At 41.4% G+C, this 17369-nt stretch overlaps 1 protein-coding gene across 5 annotated transcripts in view; it reads left to right on the top strand.

Moving 5' to 3' along the window:
- Positions 1 to 669: 669 nt before the first annotated feature.
- Positions 670 to 17369, top strand: part of golm1 (golgi membrane protein 1) — a 33929-nt gene continuing 17229 nt past the window's right edge. For all 5 annotated transcript variants that reach the window (XM_072585866.1, XM_072585865.1, XM_072585869.1 and 2 more), the window contains exons 1-2: positions 670 to 996; positions 14486 to 14540. In XM_072585866.1, coding sequence (XP_072441967.1) covers positions 670 to 996; positions 14486 to 14540 — 382 coding nt within the window. The remainder of the gene's footprint in view (positions 997 to 14485; positions 14541 to 17369) is intronic.

Raw genomic sequence — 17369 nt, 5'->3', positions numbered from 1 at the left:
ACAAATGCTGGAGATCACAGCGGGTCAGGCAGCACCCATGGAAGAGACAGCAAGCTAACGTTTCAAGTTTGATGACTTGGTTGCTGCCTGACTCGTTGTGATCTCCAGCATTTGTTGCTGGTCAATACAGATCCCAGCATCATCAGTCATTTGTTCCTCCCAAAAAAACTGTCTGCACATTTGGTCATTCTGCTTGAAAACAACAGTCTTCCCCCATGACGTAAACTTGCCTTGGAAGATTAAATAATCAGGGATCATTTAGCCCGTGATAAAAGAACATTAAAAGGCATTCCGTCCTTGGTTTTGTTTTGTTTGTTTTTGTGTCGATATTGTAAATTTCCACTGACGGTTTAATTGCCCGCTGCTGGGATCCGCCCCTCCTCAGGGAGGCACTCACCACGCTGACGGGGCGATGACGGCAGTTGGGGTGGAGCCATCAGCTGGCAGGTGCTTGCCTTCGGCTCCGGTTCCGCACTCAGTGTCCGTTTCCTCCTCTGTTTTTCGGCCTGAACACGCTTTGGCGATCTATAGAGGCCGATGACGGTTCGCCACGTTGGGTATTTAATTTGACAAAATACTTCGTTGCTTTGAGTATCCCGACAATCTAACTTGAATCGTCTCCCTCTTCCCCCCCCCGTCTCGTGCCGTCTGCCACTGGCGGTTGGACTGATGCTGGGCCTCGGGAGCGGGCGGCGCGGCGCGCGCTCCCCGCCGTTGCTCTTTCTGCTGCTGGCGCTGGGCGCGTGCCTGGCTTTCCTCGCGCTCAGTTACTGGGTGTCGAGCTCGCGCAGCGCCGAGCTGCGGGCGCGAGTGGCCGCACTCGAAGCCAAGGTCCGGCGCACGGCCGTCGACCTCAGCACGATGGAGCTACAGAAGCATCAGCTCCAGCTCCAGCTGCAGAGCCAACTGGAGGGCCACAAGGACGAAGTGGGTCAGCTCGCACTTCTGCACCGCCAACAGGTCCAGACAGAATCCAGGATCTGCAACGAGGAGAAGGTAAAGTAACATCGCTGAGGGTGGAGGGGCATGTTCCTGAAAGGAGTGCAAGTAGAATGGAATCCCAGGGCAGTTGTTTTAAAAGTTATTGGACATTTTAAAAAAAATGTTTCGAACAAAGGCGTTGGAATACAAAGTGAGAATATTCTGGTTAAGTTGGGCAAAATTTTGGCGAGGCCTCCACCTCGAGTTTGTAGAATAGAATCCCTAAAGCGCAGATATAGGCTATCAACGACCCACCGGCGATCATATCAACTAGATCCAGCTTTTTACTGTAACCGCGCCAAGGCTAATCCTTCGAGTCAACATAACCTTGGACGTTACAAGACCATTTAGTATTGTCAATCCACCTAACCTGCACATTTTTGGAGTTCCGAATTTATCTTTGGGTTTAGCCTGATAAATGATCAGGACCATTTGTGCCATATGCGGCAGTCATAGAGATGTACAGCACGGAAACAGACCATTCAGACCAAACTGTCCATGCCGACCAGAGAGTCAGCACCCGGCTCATATCCTATTCAAATAACCATCCAGATATTTTTTAAATGTTGCAATTGTACCAGCCTCCACCACTTCCTCTGGCAGCTCATTCCCTACATGTACCACTCTGTGAAAAAGTTGCCCCTTAGGTCCCTTTTATATCTTTCCCCTCTCACCCTAAACCTAAAGCCCTCTAGTTCTGGACTCCCCAACCCCAGGGAAAAGGCTTTGTCTATTTATCCTATCCATGCCCTGTATAATTTAGTAAACCTCTAAGGTCACCCCTCAGCCTCCGATGCTCCAGGGAAAATAGCCCCAGCCTGTTCATCCTCTCCCTATAGTTCAAACCCTCCTACCTTGGCAGCATCTTTTAATTCTTTTCTGAACCCTTTCAAGTTTCACAACATCTTTCTGATAGGAAGGAGACCAGAATTGCACGCAATATTCCAACAGTGGCCTAACCAATGTCCTGTACAGCTGCAACATTACCTCCCAACTCCTGTACTCAATGCTCAATAAAGGAAAGCATACCAAACACCATCTTCACTATCCTATCTACCTGCGACTCCACTTTCAAGGAGCTATGAACCTGCACTCCAAGGTCTCTTTGTTCAGCAACACTGTCTAGGACCTTACCTTTAAGTGTATAAGTCCTGCTAAGATTTGCTTTCCCAAAATGCAGCATCTCGCATTTATCTGAATTAAACTCATTTGCCACTTCTCAGCCAAAGGCCCATGTGATGAAGATCCTGTTGTAATGTGAGGTAACCTTCGCTGTCCACTACACCTCCAATTTTGGTGTCATTCGCAAAGTTACTAACTATACATCTTATGCTCACATCCAAATCATTTATATAAATAACGAAAAGCAGTGGACTCAGCACCGATCCTTGTGGCACTCCACTGGTTACAGGCCTCCAGTCTGAAAAACAACCCTCTACCACCACCACCCTCTGTCTTCTACCTTTTGAACCAGTTCTGTATCCAATTGGCTAGTTCTCCCTGTATTTTGTGAGATCTAACCGGTCTCCCGTGGGGAACCTTGTCAAACACCTTACTGAAGTCCGTATAGATCGCATCTACTGCTCTCCCCTCATCAATTCTCTTTGTTACTTCTTCAAAAAACTCAATTAAGTTCATGAGACATGATTTCCCATGCACAAAGCCATGTTGACTATCTGTAATAAGTCCTTGCCTTTCCAAATACGTGTACCTCCTGTCCCTCCGGTTTCCATCCAATAACTTGCCCACCATCGTGGTCAGGCTCACCGGTCTGTAGTTCCCAGGCTTGTCTTTACCGCCCTTCTTAAATAATGGCACCACGTTAGCCAACCTCCAGTCTTCCGGCACCTCACCTGTGACTATGGATGATAGAAATATCTCAGTAAGAAGCCCAGTGTCAGAGAAATTTGCCCAATAGGTTAGAGATCACAAAACACAGCTGGAAGTGAAATTGGCAAACAGTTCATTGCAAGCCATATGGCTGGAAGAGAAATTGACTAGGCTGACACAGAACTTTCTCTTCCCAGATCTGAGGATGAGACCAGTTTTATAGGAATGCTGCACAATGACACTGATTAAGAAATGGAAAACTACAATGTTTCTGGAAATGGAGTAATTTAGTTGCAAGGATGCTAATTGGAAAACAGTTTAATGGATGAATGTCCTGTTCCTTCACATAATGCAACATCCTGACAGCAACAATGGTTCCATTCCTCTTCACAAGTAGGTGTTAATATCTCCTCTGAAGTGGTGAGGTGCTTCCATTGTCCTGTTCCTGGAGCATGTCCTTGCTGGTGCCTGTCTGTCTGTCCTGCTCTTTGTGTGGCTTTGGTATTGCTGGGTTGTGAAACTACCCTCAGGCCTTTGAGATATCTGTGGTACTCTGTCATGTCCTTGGGAGCTTAAAGTGTATTCCCTTGTCTGCGTGCTGTCTGATTCAGTTTGTGAGCTGCTTGGGAATTCTGGGTGTTCTGATACAGTTTGGCCAATATTGCTTTTGTGAGTATATCGTGGTTTAGCAAATCTTTTCCCACACCCAGCAATCCCTTCCATAGCTTCCCACAGAGCTCTAGGGTACACCTGATCAGGTACACCTTTATGCATTTCATGATATCCAGCACTACTTCCTCTGTAATATGGACACTTTTCAAGATGTCACCATCCATTTCCCTAAATTCTATATTTTCCATGTCCTTTTCTACAGTAAATACTGATGCAAGATACTCATTTAGTATCTCCCCCACTTTCTGCGGCTCCACACAAAGGCCGCCTTGCTGATCTTCGAGGGGCCCTATCTGTCCCGAGTTACCCTTTTGTCCTTAATGTATTTGTAAAAACTCTTTGGATTCTCCTTAATTCTATTTACCAAAGCCATCTCATGTCTCCATTTTGCCCTCCTGATTTCCCTCTTGAGTATACTCCTACTGCCTTTATACTCTTCTAAGGATTCACTCGATCTATCCTGTCTATACCTGATATATGCTTCCTTGTTTTTCTTAACCAAGCCCTCAATTTCTTTACTCATCCAGCATTCCCTGTACCTACCAGCCTTTCCTTTCACCCTAACAGGAATATACTTTCTCTGGATTCTTATCTCATTTCTGAAGGCTTCCCATTTTCCAGTCATCCCTTTACCTGCGAATATCTGCCCCCAATTAGCTTTCGAAAATTCTTGCCTAATGCCGTCAAAATTGGCCTTTCTCCAATTTAGAACTTCAACTTTTAGGTCTGGTCTACCCTTTTCCATCACTATCTTAAATCTAATAGAATTATGGTCGCTGCCCCCAAAGTGCTCCCCCATTGACACCTCAGTCACCTGCCCTGCCATATTTTCCAAGAGTAGGTCAAGTTTTGCACCTTCTCTGGTAGGTACCTCCACGTACTGAATCAGAAAATTGTCTTAACAAATTCCTCTCCATCTAAACCCTTAACACAATGGCAGTCCCAGTCTATTTTTGGAAAGTTAAAATCCCCTACCGTAACCACCCTATTATTCTTATAGATAACGAAAATCTCCTCACAAACTTGTTTCTCAATTTCCCTCTGACTATTAGGGGGTCTATAATACAATCCCAATAAGGTGATCATCCCTTTCTTATTTCTCAATTGCACCCAAGTAACTTCCCTGGATGTATTTCTGGGAATATCTTCCCTAATAGCTATAATGCTATCCTTTATTAAAAATGCTACTCCCCCTCCTCTCTTGCCTCTTTCTATCCTTCCTGTAGCATTTGTGTCCTGGAACATTAAGCTGCCAGTGCTGTCTGTCCCTGAGCCATGTTTCTGTAATTGCTATGATATCCCAGTCTCATGTTCCTCACCATGCCCTGAGTTCATCTGCCTTCACCTTGCATTGAAATAAATGCAGGTTAATTTATTAGTCCTACCTTGCCCCTGCCTGCCCTGACTGTTTGACTCACTTCTGTTCTCAACTGTACCAGTCTCAGATTGATCTCTTTCCTTACTATCTCCCTGGGTCCCACACCTGACCTTACTAGTTTAAATCCTCCTGAGCAGTTCTAGCAAATGTCTCTGCCAGTATATTAGTCCCCTTCTAATTTAGGTGCAATCTGTCCTTCTTGTACAGGTCACTTCTACCCAAAGGAGATTCCAATGGTTGAAAAATGTGAATCCTTTTCCCATACACCAGCTCCTCAGCCATGCATTTAACTGCTCTATCCTCCTATTCCTGCCCTCGCTAGCTTGTAGCACTAGGAGTAATCCAGATATTACTACTCTTGAAGACCTCCTTTTTAAATTCCTGCCTAACTGTCTGTAACCTCCCTTCAGAATCTCAACCTTTTCCCTCTGGTCATTTTCAAAAAAGAGTGAATTCAGTCATTTGTCCTTGAAAGTTAACGGCATCGCCATTGTTGAATACCCCAGTATCAATATTCTTGGGTTGCCATCTTCCAAGAATAGAACTAGACCAGTGATTATAAATACAGTGGCTAAAAGTGAAGGTCAGAGGCTGGGAACTCTGTAGTGAGTAACTCACTTCCTCATTCCTGCAAAGCCCAAGCCAGGGGTGTGATTGAGTTCCATGGATGACTAGAGCTCCAATGACACTCAAGGAGTTTAACACCATCCAGGAACAAAATAGCTTGCTTGATTGGCAAATCTTATACCTTCACTATCCAATTCCTCCTACATTGATAAATTGGCAAATTTATTTGGAAAGTTTATCAAATTGGCAAATATTTAACATCTACAACTCACCGAGGCTCTTTTGACAATAGCATGTGAGCCTGCAACCTCGTTGCAATGATGTTTAACCAAAGTACTTATCGGCTGTAAAGTGTTTTAGGACACGTGGGCATGCATTAAATAGAAAATGTTTTATAAATCTGGAACACTGCCCTTTGTAATGCTATGTTATGATTGGAGGAAGTAATCATTTAAAATAATAGTTCTGCACTATGAAACAATCTTAAAATGGTTGTCAGTGTAATTCTTTGTGCACCCAGGATTACTTACCAAATTTTGTTCAGTCACAATCACTTCTGGTGTTGGCTATAGTGTTTTCAGTTTTGTAAGTAAAAGGCTGGGTGGGCACAGTTAGCATTCTGTTTGGTGCCAAAGGGCTATGTAATTCTGGAGAAGAGTCATTCTCTCTTTCTCCCTTCAGATTCTGCCAGACCTGCTGAGTTTCTCGAGACTTCTCTGTTTAAGGAATAGCTGTTTGATACGATTCTTAAATCTGTACGTTTCGCTGTACAAATTGCTTGCGTTTTTAGCTTCACACCAGCATTGAAATTCATGGTATTCATTATCACTTGGGTGACAGTCCTTTGGGCTTGATGGTGACATTCTGTTAGTGATGAAAACAACTTGAGTTGCTACTGCATAATAACAGCTAGCTTCACCTGTTGCTCAATCATTTGAGATACACTCAGGGTGAAGTAACTTAGGATTGTCAATCAAGTTCGCAGTGTGGTGCACTTACATAGCACAGGAAACTACTTATGAATGCACAGGGCCTTCTTTGTTACAGACGTAATGAGCATGTACACAATACCGGTTTCAGTTCAACAAAAGTGATGTTCTTTTCTTAGGGCAATGCCTTAATCAGATTCTAGCTGCCTGCATTAAAATGTATAGTCATAGAATCATACAGCACAGAGACAGACCCTTCAACCCAACTCATCCATGCTGACCAGGTTTCCTAACTAGTCCCATTTCTCTGCGTTTGGCCTATATCCCTCTAAATCTATCCTATCCAAGTGTCATAATCGTATTTGCCTCTACCACTTCCCATGGCAGTTCAGTTCATATATGCACTATCCTCTGTGTGAAAACATTGCCTTCAGGTCCCTTTTAAATCTTTCCTCCCTCTCCTAAAACCTATGCCTTCTGGTTTTGGACTCCCCTCTCCTGGGGAAAAGATCTTTGCTATTCGCCTCTCATAACCTTATAGTGGTTTATAAAATTATCTCTCAGCCTCCTGCACTCCAGGGGGAAAAAAAAAGTTCCAGCCTCTCTTGATAATTCAAGCCCTCCAATCTTGGTTACATCCTTGTAAATCTTTCTTGCACCCTTTCAAGTGTAATAATGGTCTTCCTTTAGCAAGGCGACCAGAATTGTACATAGTATTCCAAATGTCATACCATACCAATGTCTGGAACAGCAGTTAACTGTCAGTCATTAACTAACTGGTGCACCTTTCATTTTGGGTTAATACTTTTTTGTCTGCCAGGGTTGAGTCTTTGGAACTCTTCTTGAGAAGGTGGTGGAAGCAGAGTTTTTTGCATGTTTTTAAGGCACAGATTTTTTTTTGTTCAGCAATGGGCTGAAGTTATCAGGGTAAATGAGGGCATGGATTTGAGGTTCCAAACAGATCAGCAATGGTCTTATTAAATAGCAGAATAAGCTCTTGGTGCTGAGTGCCTTATTCCTGATTTGTGTATTCTACTAACCAGCAGCTACATGGGGGTCGCAATACCTACAAGTTCCTTCTCAGCCCCGGGTGGCACGGTGGCACAGTGGTTAGCACTGCTGCCTCACAGCGCCAGAGACCCGGGTTCAATTACCGCCTCAGGCAACTGTCAGTGTGGAGTTTGCACATCCTCCCTGTGTCTGCATGGGTTTCCTCCGGGTGCTCCAGTTTCCTCCCACAATATAAAAATGTGCAGGTTAGGTGAATTTAAGATGGCCATGTTAAATTGCCTGTAGTGTTAGGTGAAGGGGTAAATGTCTGGGAATGGGTCTGGGTGGGTTGCTTTTCAGAGGGTCGGTGTGGACTTGTTGGGCCAAAGGGCCTGTTTCCACACTAAGTAAGTAAGTAATTTAAAGTAAGTAAAAAGCCCCACGCTGAGCTGTATTGTTACTTCAATATTGCTTAGTCAAAATCTTGCACCTCCCTGGATATTAGATTACAATTGTTCAACAGGCAGCTGTGCACACCTTTTCAAGAGCAGTTTAGCTGGGTCATAAATGCTTGCCTCATCAGTGACGCCCACATAACGGTAAGTGAATTTAAAAATTCAATACTTCCAGCAGTAGTACCAAGATTCATTTGCTTCTACTGCTTCTGAGGTCCACAGTTTCTGTGGTATATAAATATTTCCCCAAGAAGTGAAAATTTACGTTCGTGCTGATCTTTATCTTTTGATGCATGGCAGTTAGATTAGCAGAGTGTTGGTGTAAATTTTTCAATTACCTGGTATTCTGTGCCTCTACCTCTTGAAAACTAATGTTATTTCTTCTGGTGATATTACATACTATTATTTTGGTATTGGTACACTTGCATTCATCCTTTTACCTTGTGTGGTTTATTCAGGAGCTAACCATTTGGATCCTGGCTGTTGCAATCACAGGTGATTCTAACACTATGACTTGATTTGTGTTGTCTTTTTCTGCAGGTTATATTATCTAACCATTAAATGGCTAGATAATAACTGAACCATTTTATACTAACCAAAGTTTTTGTTCTTTTTCGGTGTCACCGATGCACTGGTATCTTCTAATCTTAGTTTGTGAAATGCCATTCTTTTACAGGGCATTTTTAAAATTTAATTAAGGCCTGTAAATGAGAAAATTGTTTTAGGCCTTTTCCCTGGGGATATTCATTTTTGCCACATGCACTCAAATGAGTCCAGTGAAAGGTTTGGGATGTCACCTCTCCGTGCCATCTTAAATACAGGATATGTAGGTCAAGAAGCTTTAAATGTTGTTATTGCAATAGCCTATGTCTCTGTTTTGCCTCCAGGACTCGTTTCCCCCCACCCCCAGGTTGGTTCTGCTCCGGGTTCCAGCTGCGACTCTCTTCCGGGACTCAGCCCACGCGCTCTCTGCTTCCCCTTCTGGGCTTCCAGCTGAACTTGTTCTGCTCTCACTCTGGGCTCTGGCCCACTGCTCACTTCCGCCACTTTCCTCCCAGGTTGGCCTGGGCTTAGTCTGCTCCTGCTCTGGGTTCCAGCCATGACTTGTTTTCCATTCTGATCTCCATTCCCCCTAGGGAGGGTAGTTTAAAAAGTTAAAAGTTGGTGGTCGAGTGCGTGGGGATGAAAAACTGCAGCAAAAAGGAGAAAGAGAAAAGAAGAGGGACTGATGAGCAGAGGAACTCCGACTGGAACATCTTACTCTGCTGCTCTCTTTGCACAGAATTTCTAAAGGGTAGTGGCAACCCTTCCAAAAGAGAGCATTATTTTTATTGCTGTATACTAATTAAAATGTATTCGTCACTCATTGACCTAGAAATTAATTGATGCCATCCCCTTTAAAGTTGGGTTCAAGTGTTTGCTATGCTAAGCATGTGCTCATTTTGCATCTAAAGAATGTAGTTCATCACATAATGAAAGGCTCCTGTCTAGCCTGCACCTGAAACTGACAAAGTCTCTTTTCAAATCTGAAAAAGGTGCCTAATGTGCATCTGTGTGTGACCTTTCTTGACATTTGACCTCTTCTATGGCATACGGCCTCAAAATGGCCTCGTTTATGTGGGATTTAATCATGGTTCTTCTCTATAAATTAAAAAAAACATTTACTCAGTTTTGAGAATCATTGACTGCTGCTTGGACGTCTCCTGAGCTCATAATGACCACTCCCCTCCCCCATGAATCCACCTGTGGTGTTACCAAGGAAGCAGCTGAACCAATACAGCCTGAAAGTACTGAGTGAATTGCCTTTCACTGACTGTCAGATTAGCTTGTCCAGGTCACTGGTAATATGGTTATAAATGTCTTGAACTCTTGAGGGCACTTTTATTTTAAAACTTTCCTTTGCTGGAGTACTGTGTTCAGTTCTGGTTGCCCAGTTATAGGAAGGATGTTATTGAGCTGGAGAGGAGACTTCAGAGGAGATTTTATAGGATGTTGCTGGGTATGGAAGGTTTGAGTTATAAAGAAAGGATGGGTAGGCCGGGAGTGTGTTTTCACTGGAATGTAGGAAGTTGAGAGGTGATCTTTATCGAAGTTTATAAAATCATGAGGGATACAGATAGGGTTAGTGGTAGGTGTCATTTCTCTAAGGTTGGGGTTTTCAAGACCACATGGCACATTAAGGTGAGAGGAGAGAGATTAGTTTTAAAAAAAAGACATGAGCAGATTTTTTTACACCGGGTGGTTCACGTGTGGAATGAACCTCCTGAGTAAGTGGTGAATATGAGCATAATTACAATATAGAAGAAATTTGGATAATTACATGAATAGGAAAGGTTTGGAGGGATATGGAGCAGGTAGGTGGAACTAGTTTAATTTGCCATTATGTTCAACATGGACTGGTTGGACTGAAAAGTCTGTTTCCATGCTGTATGATGCTTTGACTGTATAAAAACAAAATATTTTGATGTTAGAATTCTGAATCAAGCAATAGTGGAGAAACTGGCAACAACAGTGGAGAGAAATACAGTTAACATTTCAAGTCGGGAATGACTCATGATACCAGACTCAAGCTTCTCTCTATAGATGCTACTAAACTGGTTGTTTCTCTAGCACGTTCTCTATAATTTGTTTTCTTTTTTTGTTGTTTGTTCTCAAGGTCTATTATATACTGTCTTAATACTTAATCAGGTTAGAAAAAATTATATAACACCTTTTTTAAGAACTGCAGGACTTTCCAAAAAACACAACGTTGCTAATGAGGTAATTTCAAAATGTAGTAACTGTTGTAGTTTAGGAACGTGGCATCCAATTTTCACATAGCAAACTTTAATGAACAATAATGCAATAATGACTATATATAATTTTTTTTCATTCATGGGATGAGGGAGTCACTGGCTCGGCAGCTTTCATTGCCCAGCCCTATTTGGTCAAAGGACAATTGAGAGTCAGCCACATTGTTGTAGGTTTGGAGTCACATGTAGGCCAGATCAGGTAAAGATAACAGTTTCCTTTCCTAAAGGACATATTTTTCCACCAATTGACAATGGTTTTGTGGTCATCATTAAACTCTTAATTCCAGATTTCTTTTTTTTCTTAAATTCAAATTCTACCGTCTACCATCTGGTGGTATTTGTACCTGGGTACCCAGAACATTATCTGGATCTCTGGATTAATACCACTAGATCATCACCTCGCCATGGTATTTTTAGTGGCTCACTCTTTGGCCTGGAACTTTAACTCTGTTTCCCTCCAGACTTGCTATCTGACCTCTACTGAATGTTCCAGCTTTTGTTGTTATTTAAGTCTTCATCCAAAGTATTTTGCTTGTGCATTAGTGTCTGTTGGAATTGCACTCTGTCAGCAGCCATGTCTCAGTTGATGTACTGTTGCGTCTAAGTCAGAAAGCATTGTGGATTGAATTCTACATCTAGAGACTTGAATATCATTGTGCTCCTTTGTAATACTGATGGAGTATTGGTGGTACTCCCTTTTGGATGGGATCGAGGCTGCAACTGCTACTTGAGGTGGCATTATAAGATTCCACAGTACTATTTTGAAGATAAACAAAGAAGCTCCAATAGCTTCGAGTTAATATTTGTCCTTCAGCAATAAACCAATTATCTGAGTGTTCTAATGATACATTTGTGGAAGCTTTTTATACACAAATAGAAGATTATTGAATGGTGACAGCATAACAATCGCTTTGCTAGCCTTGTCCATGATGGTTCTCTACTAGGGCCAGTGCCCAGTTTTGTTAATCCAGTTTATTTTTGTATTCGCTGGCGCAGCATGCTCAAGCAGTGTATTCCGGATCCTAACCACTCACTGTCTATCCTCATAGCCACTAACTGGTTATTTAGCATTCACTCTAACTTAATGTCATCTGGTTCTCAACTGTTCTGCCAGTGGTAGTTTTCTCTCTTCAGACCGTTGTGATTTTGAGCACCTCTGTCAAATGTCTGTTCTCTGAGCAGACCAGCGTAAACTTCTCCAGTCTATCTTGTAATTCAAGATCCTCGTCCAAGGAACCATTCTTGCAGTCTGCAGCCTCTATAGAGTCTTTACGTTCTTTACAAATGTAGTCCTTAGAATCTGACATAATACTCTAGTTGAGTTGAAACATTTTTTTAAAGGTTCATCATATCTTTGCTTTTGGAAAGAAGCACTGTGCCTCTCTTTATAAGGTTAGAAGTCATGCGACACCAGGTTAAAGTTCAACAGGTTTATTTGACATCACAAGTTTTTGGAGTGCTGCTCCTTCGTCAGGTGAAGGTGAGTACCAGGGGCCCAGAATGTTTTTGTGACCTCTTTTATACAGTCTGTTCTGTTATTATCAACAATTTGCCACATATGCTGTCTGGTCCCTTTGCTTCAGTATTATATCTATCATTTTATCTTGCTTCTACTTGTTCTTTTCACCAATTTGTTGCACTGTTTCCTATGTTGCAGCAGTGATTATACTTCAGAATACTTAATTTTAGCACATCCTGACATAGTGAAAAGCACTTTATAAAAAATATAGTTAAGTATTTTTAGGGGATTGTTAAGGGAGGCATTCGTAGTGTGGTTGCTAACTGGTATGGAGTTACAAAAAATATTTGGAAATGACTTGAGTTTGCAGTTCAGTAGCAAAATCAATATTTGTGCATTACAAATGGATTAATACTTTAGATTTTTTTGAAAATTGCTTAGTTTCTATAGCTCTTGCTGTGGGTAGAAATTTGAATTTGGCTCATGAAAATAGAACCAAAGATGGTAATGTGTCTCTTAGTGATCTTATGTATATTTGACTTGTTGCAGTGAGACAATACATAAGATTGGTGTCTCTGGTTGTGCATTTGCAACAAAGATGGCAGCCAGATCACCAGAATAAAGCAGTTAGTGTGGTTAATGCTAAAGAAAGATGAAGTACCTTTACCTTTTGAGGAGATTTCTGGTCAGATGTGAAGATGTGGGCGGCATGGTGGCACAGTGGTTAGCACTGCTGCCTCACAGTGCCAGAGACCCGGGTTCAATTCCCGTCTCGGGCAGCTGTCTGTGTGGAGTTTGCACATTCTCCCCGTGTCTGCGTGGGTGTGCTCCGCTTTCCTCCCATGGTCCAAAATTGTGCAGGTTAGGTGAATTGGCTGTGCTAAATTGCCTGTAGTGTTAGGTAAAGGGATAAATGTATGGGAATGGGTCTGGGTGGGTTGCCCTTTGGAGGGTCAGTGTGGACTTGTTGGGCCAAAGGGCCTGTTTCCACACCGTAAGTAATCTAAAAAAGATATATTTCAGCATCTCGTGATTGATAGGTTACAAAAATATTTTTTTAAAACTCATGCATTTATTTCTACATCTGCAGATGAAAGAACTTGGATAATGTTTCTGAACCTGAGATAGGAAATGTGGCAAAGACTTACTGTGGAGTGCAGAGAGATTGTCAGGAAGATCAGTTTCAGGAGCTTCATCACAGCCTATGATCATAGAATATGCAGCACAGAAGGAAGTCATTTGATAATCACATCTAGTTCGATTCTTTTAAAATAGCTATCCAACTAGTTCCATAGCCCTGTCATAGTTTCTTTTGAATTTGTAAGGTATTTCTTTTATATTTAGTAACTTTATTTTGCTTGCTATTTCAGCATTGAATGCGCACTGCTATGCAAGTATTGTACAGCATTTCAGCTTGTATATTGGCTTTTCAAGGCAAGAAGTATTTGAAAAAATCTAATTCTATTGATTCTTATAGGAACTGATGATTCACTTAAAGTTGTTTAATCTAAAGTTGGGGTTTTCGTTACTGCAACTACACTAAGTGAGAATTCGCTGTGTAACATTTGCTTCTGACTTTGCCCTTATACTAGTGGTATTAATACAGTATAAAGCAAGATGAACGGCTTGCATGTACAGTTAAAAAGGCAGGAACTGTTCTCACAACCAGCTTGTTAGAAATGCAAAACCAAATTTCTGAGATGGAAGTGGAAAAAGAATTCAATTATTAAAGCTATAACTATATTAATGTATAGATTTGATGCACACTGGTTTAATATCATGAGTTGCAATTTCCTAGTGCTCCTAGGAATGTTAGTATTAGTGGTTTCATTATGCCACTACTGAAAGCTCAATCAGTATTCATCCATGGCAAACACTCCTAACTTGCTACTCTTGTACGTAGGCAAATTTTGTCAACATACTGAGTCTGCTCCGTTTTCTTGTAATCTAACATTTATGTGCTCACATATGAAATTAGTACAGTTTCATACTTGCAGATGATCCTACTTAACTGTAGATATACTACATTCAGAAGCTCAGTAACTGGATAGCTACAGAGCTGTAGAATTTAGTTTTGCATTACATGGGAGGTTACCTTCCCTTGAGTAAATGTAGCAAAGTGAATGTTATTGATTGATTGGAGGCCTACACCTGGAACTGAAATTGAGGTAGCTTTGAGGAAATGAAGGAAGCAAATATTAATTTTGCTATCATCAATGTTAGAATTTCCAGCGCAGAGCTCTATTTGGTGGTACACAGGAAGACCAAATAATTAGACTTTGTTTTAAATACTACAATAATAGTTTTGTAATTTGTTTGAATGTTTATAGATTACAAATGGAAAAAAAACCAAAATGAATAGATTTGTCAATGCAAATACAATGTTCAGATTCCTAACTGTTTTTATATCGATGTTTGTTTTGCATTTAAAGGAAGCTCTGAATAGAAACATTACAAGTAGCACAAGAATTATACAAACACTGCAAGGTAAAGATGTTTTTCATTCATTATAGTATTCAGGATTGCATTTTTCCTTTAAGTAGCAGTATCAGCTGTTGACATATGTAAGCAGAACATTCTGCAGGCGGTGGCATTTCAGTATTTGTTTTAGATGAGCAGCTTTGATGGACAGTGTCACCAACAGTGCTATCAAGCAGCCCTGGCTTAGCAATTATTTGCTCATTGACACTCAGTTTGCGTTCTGCCAGGGTGTCTCAGCTCCTGATCTAATTAAAGCTTTAGTTGAAACATGGCCAAGAGATCAGAGTGACTGCTGTTGATATCAGAACCACATTTGACTGAATGTGGCATCAAGGAGTTTAACAAAACTGGAGGCATTGAGAATTGTAGAAAATCTGTTTGCTGGTTGGACTCATATCTGGCACAAAAGATGGTTATGATTGCTGGAGGTTTGTTATATAAGTGCCAGGATATCTCTGATGGAGTTAGCAAGGTAGTGTCCTTTTGCTTAATCATCTTCAGCTGCTTCCAACTGTGATAAGGTTGAAAATAGGGATGGTCACTGGTGCCGAACATTGTACACAACTCCTGATATACTGAAACAATATATTGTTCAGGTGTTGCTGCATTAAGACATATTGAAGTTAGGGCACGCAAGAGGCAAGTAACAATTGTGCCACTCACATTTCAGGTAACGACCATCTCCAGCAAGAGACAATCTAACTCTCTCACCCCATGGCATTCACTGACATCATCATCGCAAATGGCCAGCAGAGGTTCAAAAGGGATGATCAAGAAGTAGATGAAGGCAGTGTGATATTGTCTACATGAACTTTAGCAATGTCTTTAACAAGATATTGCATGGTGGGTTGTTGAGTGAGATTAAATCTCTCCGGATCCAAGGACGGTTACAAAATTGGCTTGACGGTAGAAGACTGTAGTGGTACAGGATTGGTTTTCAGACCAGAGGCCTGTGACCAGCAGTGTGCCCCAGGGATTGGTGCTGGGTCCACTGTTATTTGTAATTTTCTTTTAAACAATTTAAATGAGAATTTAGGAGGTATGGTTAGTAAGTTTGTGGATGACACCAAGATTGATAGTACACTGGACAGTAAAGGTTAACTGGGAATGCAGTGAGATCAAGATGAAGTTGATCAATGGGGTGAAGAATGGCAGATAGTGTTTAATTTAAATAAAATCAAAGTGTTGCATGTAAGTGGGTCAAACCAGGGCAGCACTTCCATAGTCAATGCTGGGGCTCTGGGGAGTGTTAAGGAATGAAGAGATCAAGGGGTACAGGCTCATTGCACCTTGAAAGTGGAGTCACAGGTAGACAGGATGGTGAAGAAGGCTTCCTGCTTGCTTTCTTTCATTGGTCAGCGAGTATAGGAGTTGGGATGTCTTGTTGCAGCTTACAAGACTTTAGTGAAGCCACATTTGGAGTACACCCTGCATTTCTGGTTGCCCTGCTATCAAAAGGATATAATTAAACTAAGTGTGTAAAAGATTTAAAAGAATGCTATTTGGACTGGAAGGTTTGGTTTATAAGGAGAGGTTTGGATAGTTTGGGGCAATTTTTTCTGGAGTGTAGGAGACAGAAAATTGACCTTTTATAGAGGTCTATAAAATGATCACTGGCATAGATAAAGTAGATAGCCAACAACCTTTTCACATGGTAGGGAAGTTGGACAAGGTTTAATGTGAGAGGGCAGATGCACAAAAGGGTATGGGGTACAATTTGTTTGTGTGTTGGAACAGGCTACCAGAGGTTGTGGTAGAAGCAATTTTGTCATTTAAGCAACACTTAGACAGGCAAGTAGAAGGGATAGGTATGGTGGGATATTGACCAAACATCGACAAATGGGACTAGTTTTAATTGTGAAATCTGACAGCATGGGCAAGTTGAGCTGAAGGGTCTGTTTCCATGCTGTAGACCTCTATGACACTAGGTTCACAACCACCTTCTCAAGGGCAACTAGGGACAGGCAATAAACGCTGGTTATCCAGCAATTGACTCGTCCAACAAATGAATAAAAAAAAATGTGGGGCAAGGAATGAAGCAGGAATATATGGGCTGTTTAAGTTGTATGCTCACTCCTTCAATCAGATGCTGATGTTGCAAAATGATGAGAGTCCACACCCACTCTGTTAGTTCAGTTTTATGAACTTGCATAATAATTATTAAAGTATTATTATTTGAGAACTTAGATTCTATAGTAGAGAAAAAATGGATTTTGTGTTCCAATTCTGTTTGAACCTGACTTTTTTTAAAATGGGTGACCAGGTCATTTTGAGCATTGAGTACATTTGAGTTAAAAATTTACAAGTCTTGTGATTTTTAGTTAAATGGCCAGCAGCTTGCTACCCAGGGAGATAATTGTGAAGGTTTTTACTGACTTAAATTTTAGAGTTTACAGTTTTGGAGAGAGATGGCTCCAAAAGCAGATTCATTCAGAGGAAAGAGGTCCAGTGTAATAGAGGTGTTGTTATTGGCAATTGCCAAAACTGAGGAGATGTCCTGAGTTGCTGAGAAGACTGGGAAGAAGTCTCCAGAAGCAGAAGGCTTTGGCGGTGTTGAAAAGGATGGCCACCTAAATGGCTGTTGAATACTTGTTTAAGGAACACATGCTAAGTAGTTAGTGAGCCAATTTAGCAGTTTGTTTAAAGGATCTTAGGGACAGACATTAACTGAAGAAAATAGCATTAAGTGAAAGCTCAGATTTTTTGAATGCAAACCAACAGCAGCCATGCAACTGAACAAGAAGTTTTGGCATGCCAATGGGATAGCTTTTTACTAAGATTTGAGTATATGCAACGGTAATGTTGAGGTAAAAGAGATGAATCTTTCTGATATTT

Source organism: Chiloscyllium punctatum, chromosome 2, assembly GCF_047496795.1.
Source record: "Chiloscyllium punctatum isolate Juve2018m chromosome 2, sChiPun1.3, whole genome shotgun sequence".
Taxonomy (NCBI): Eukaryota; Metazoa; Chordata; class Chondrichthyes; order Orectolobiformes; family Hemiscylliidae; genus Chiloscyllium; species Chiloscyllium punctatum.
The sequence above is the reverse complement of the archived record's forward strand: the minus strand, read 5'-3'. Positions and strand labels throughout refer to the sequence as shown.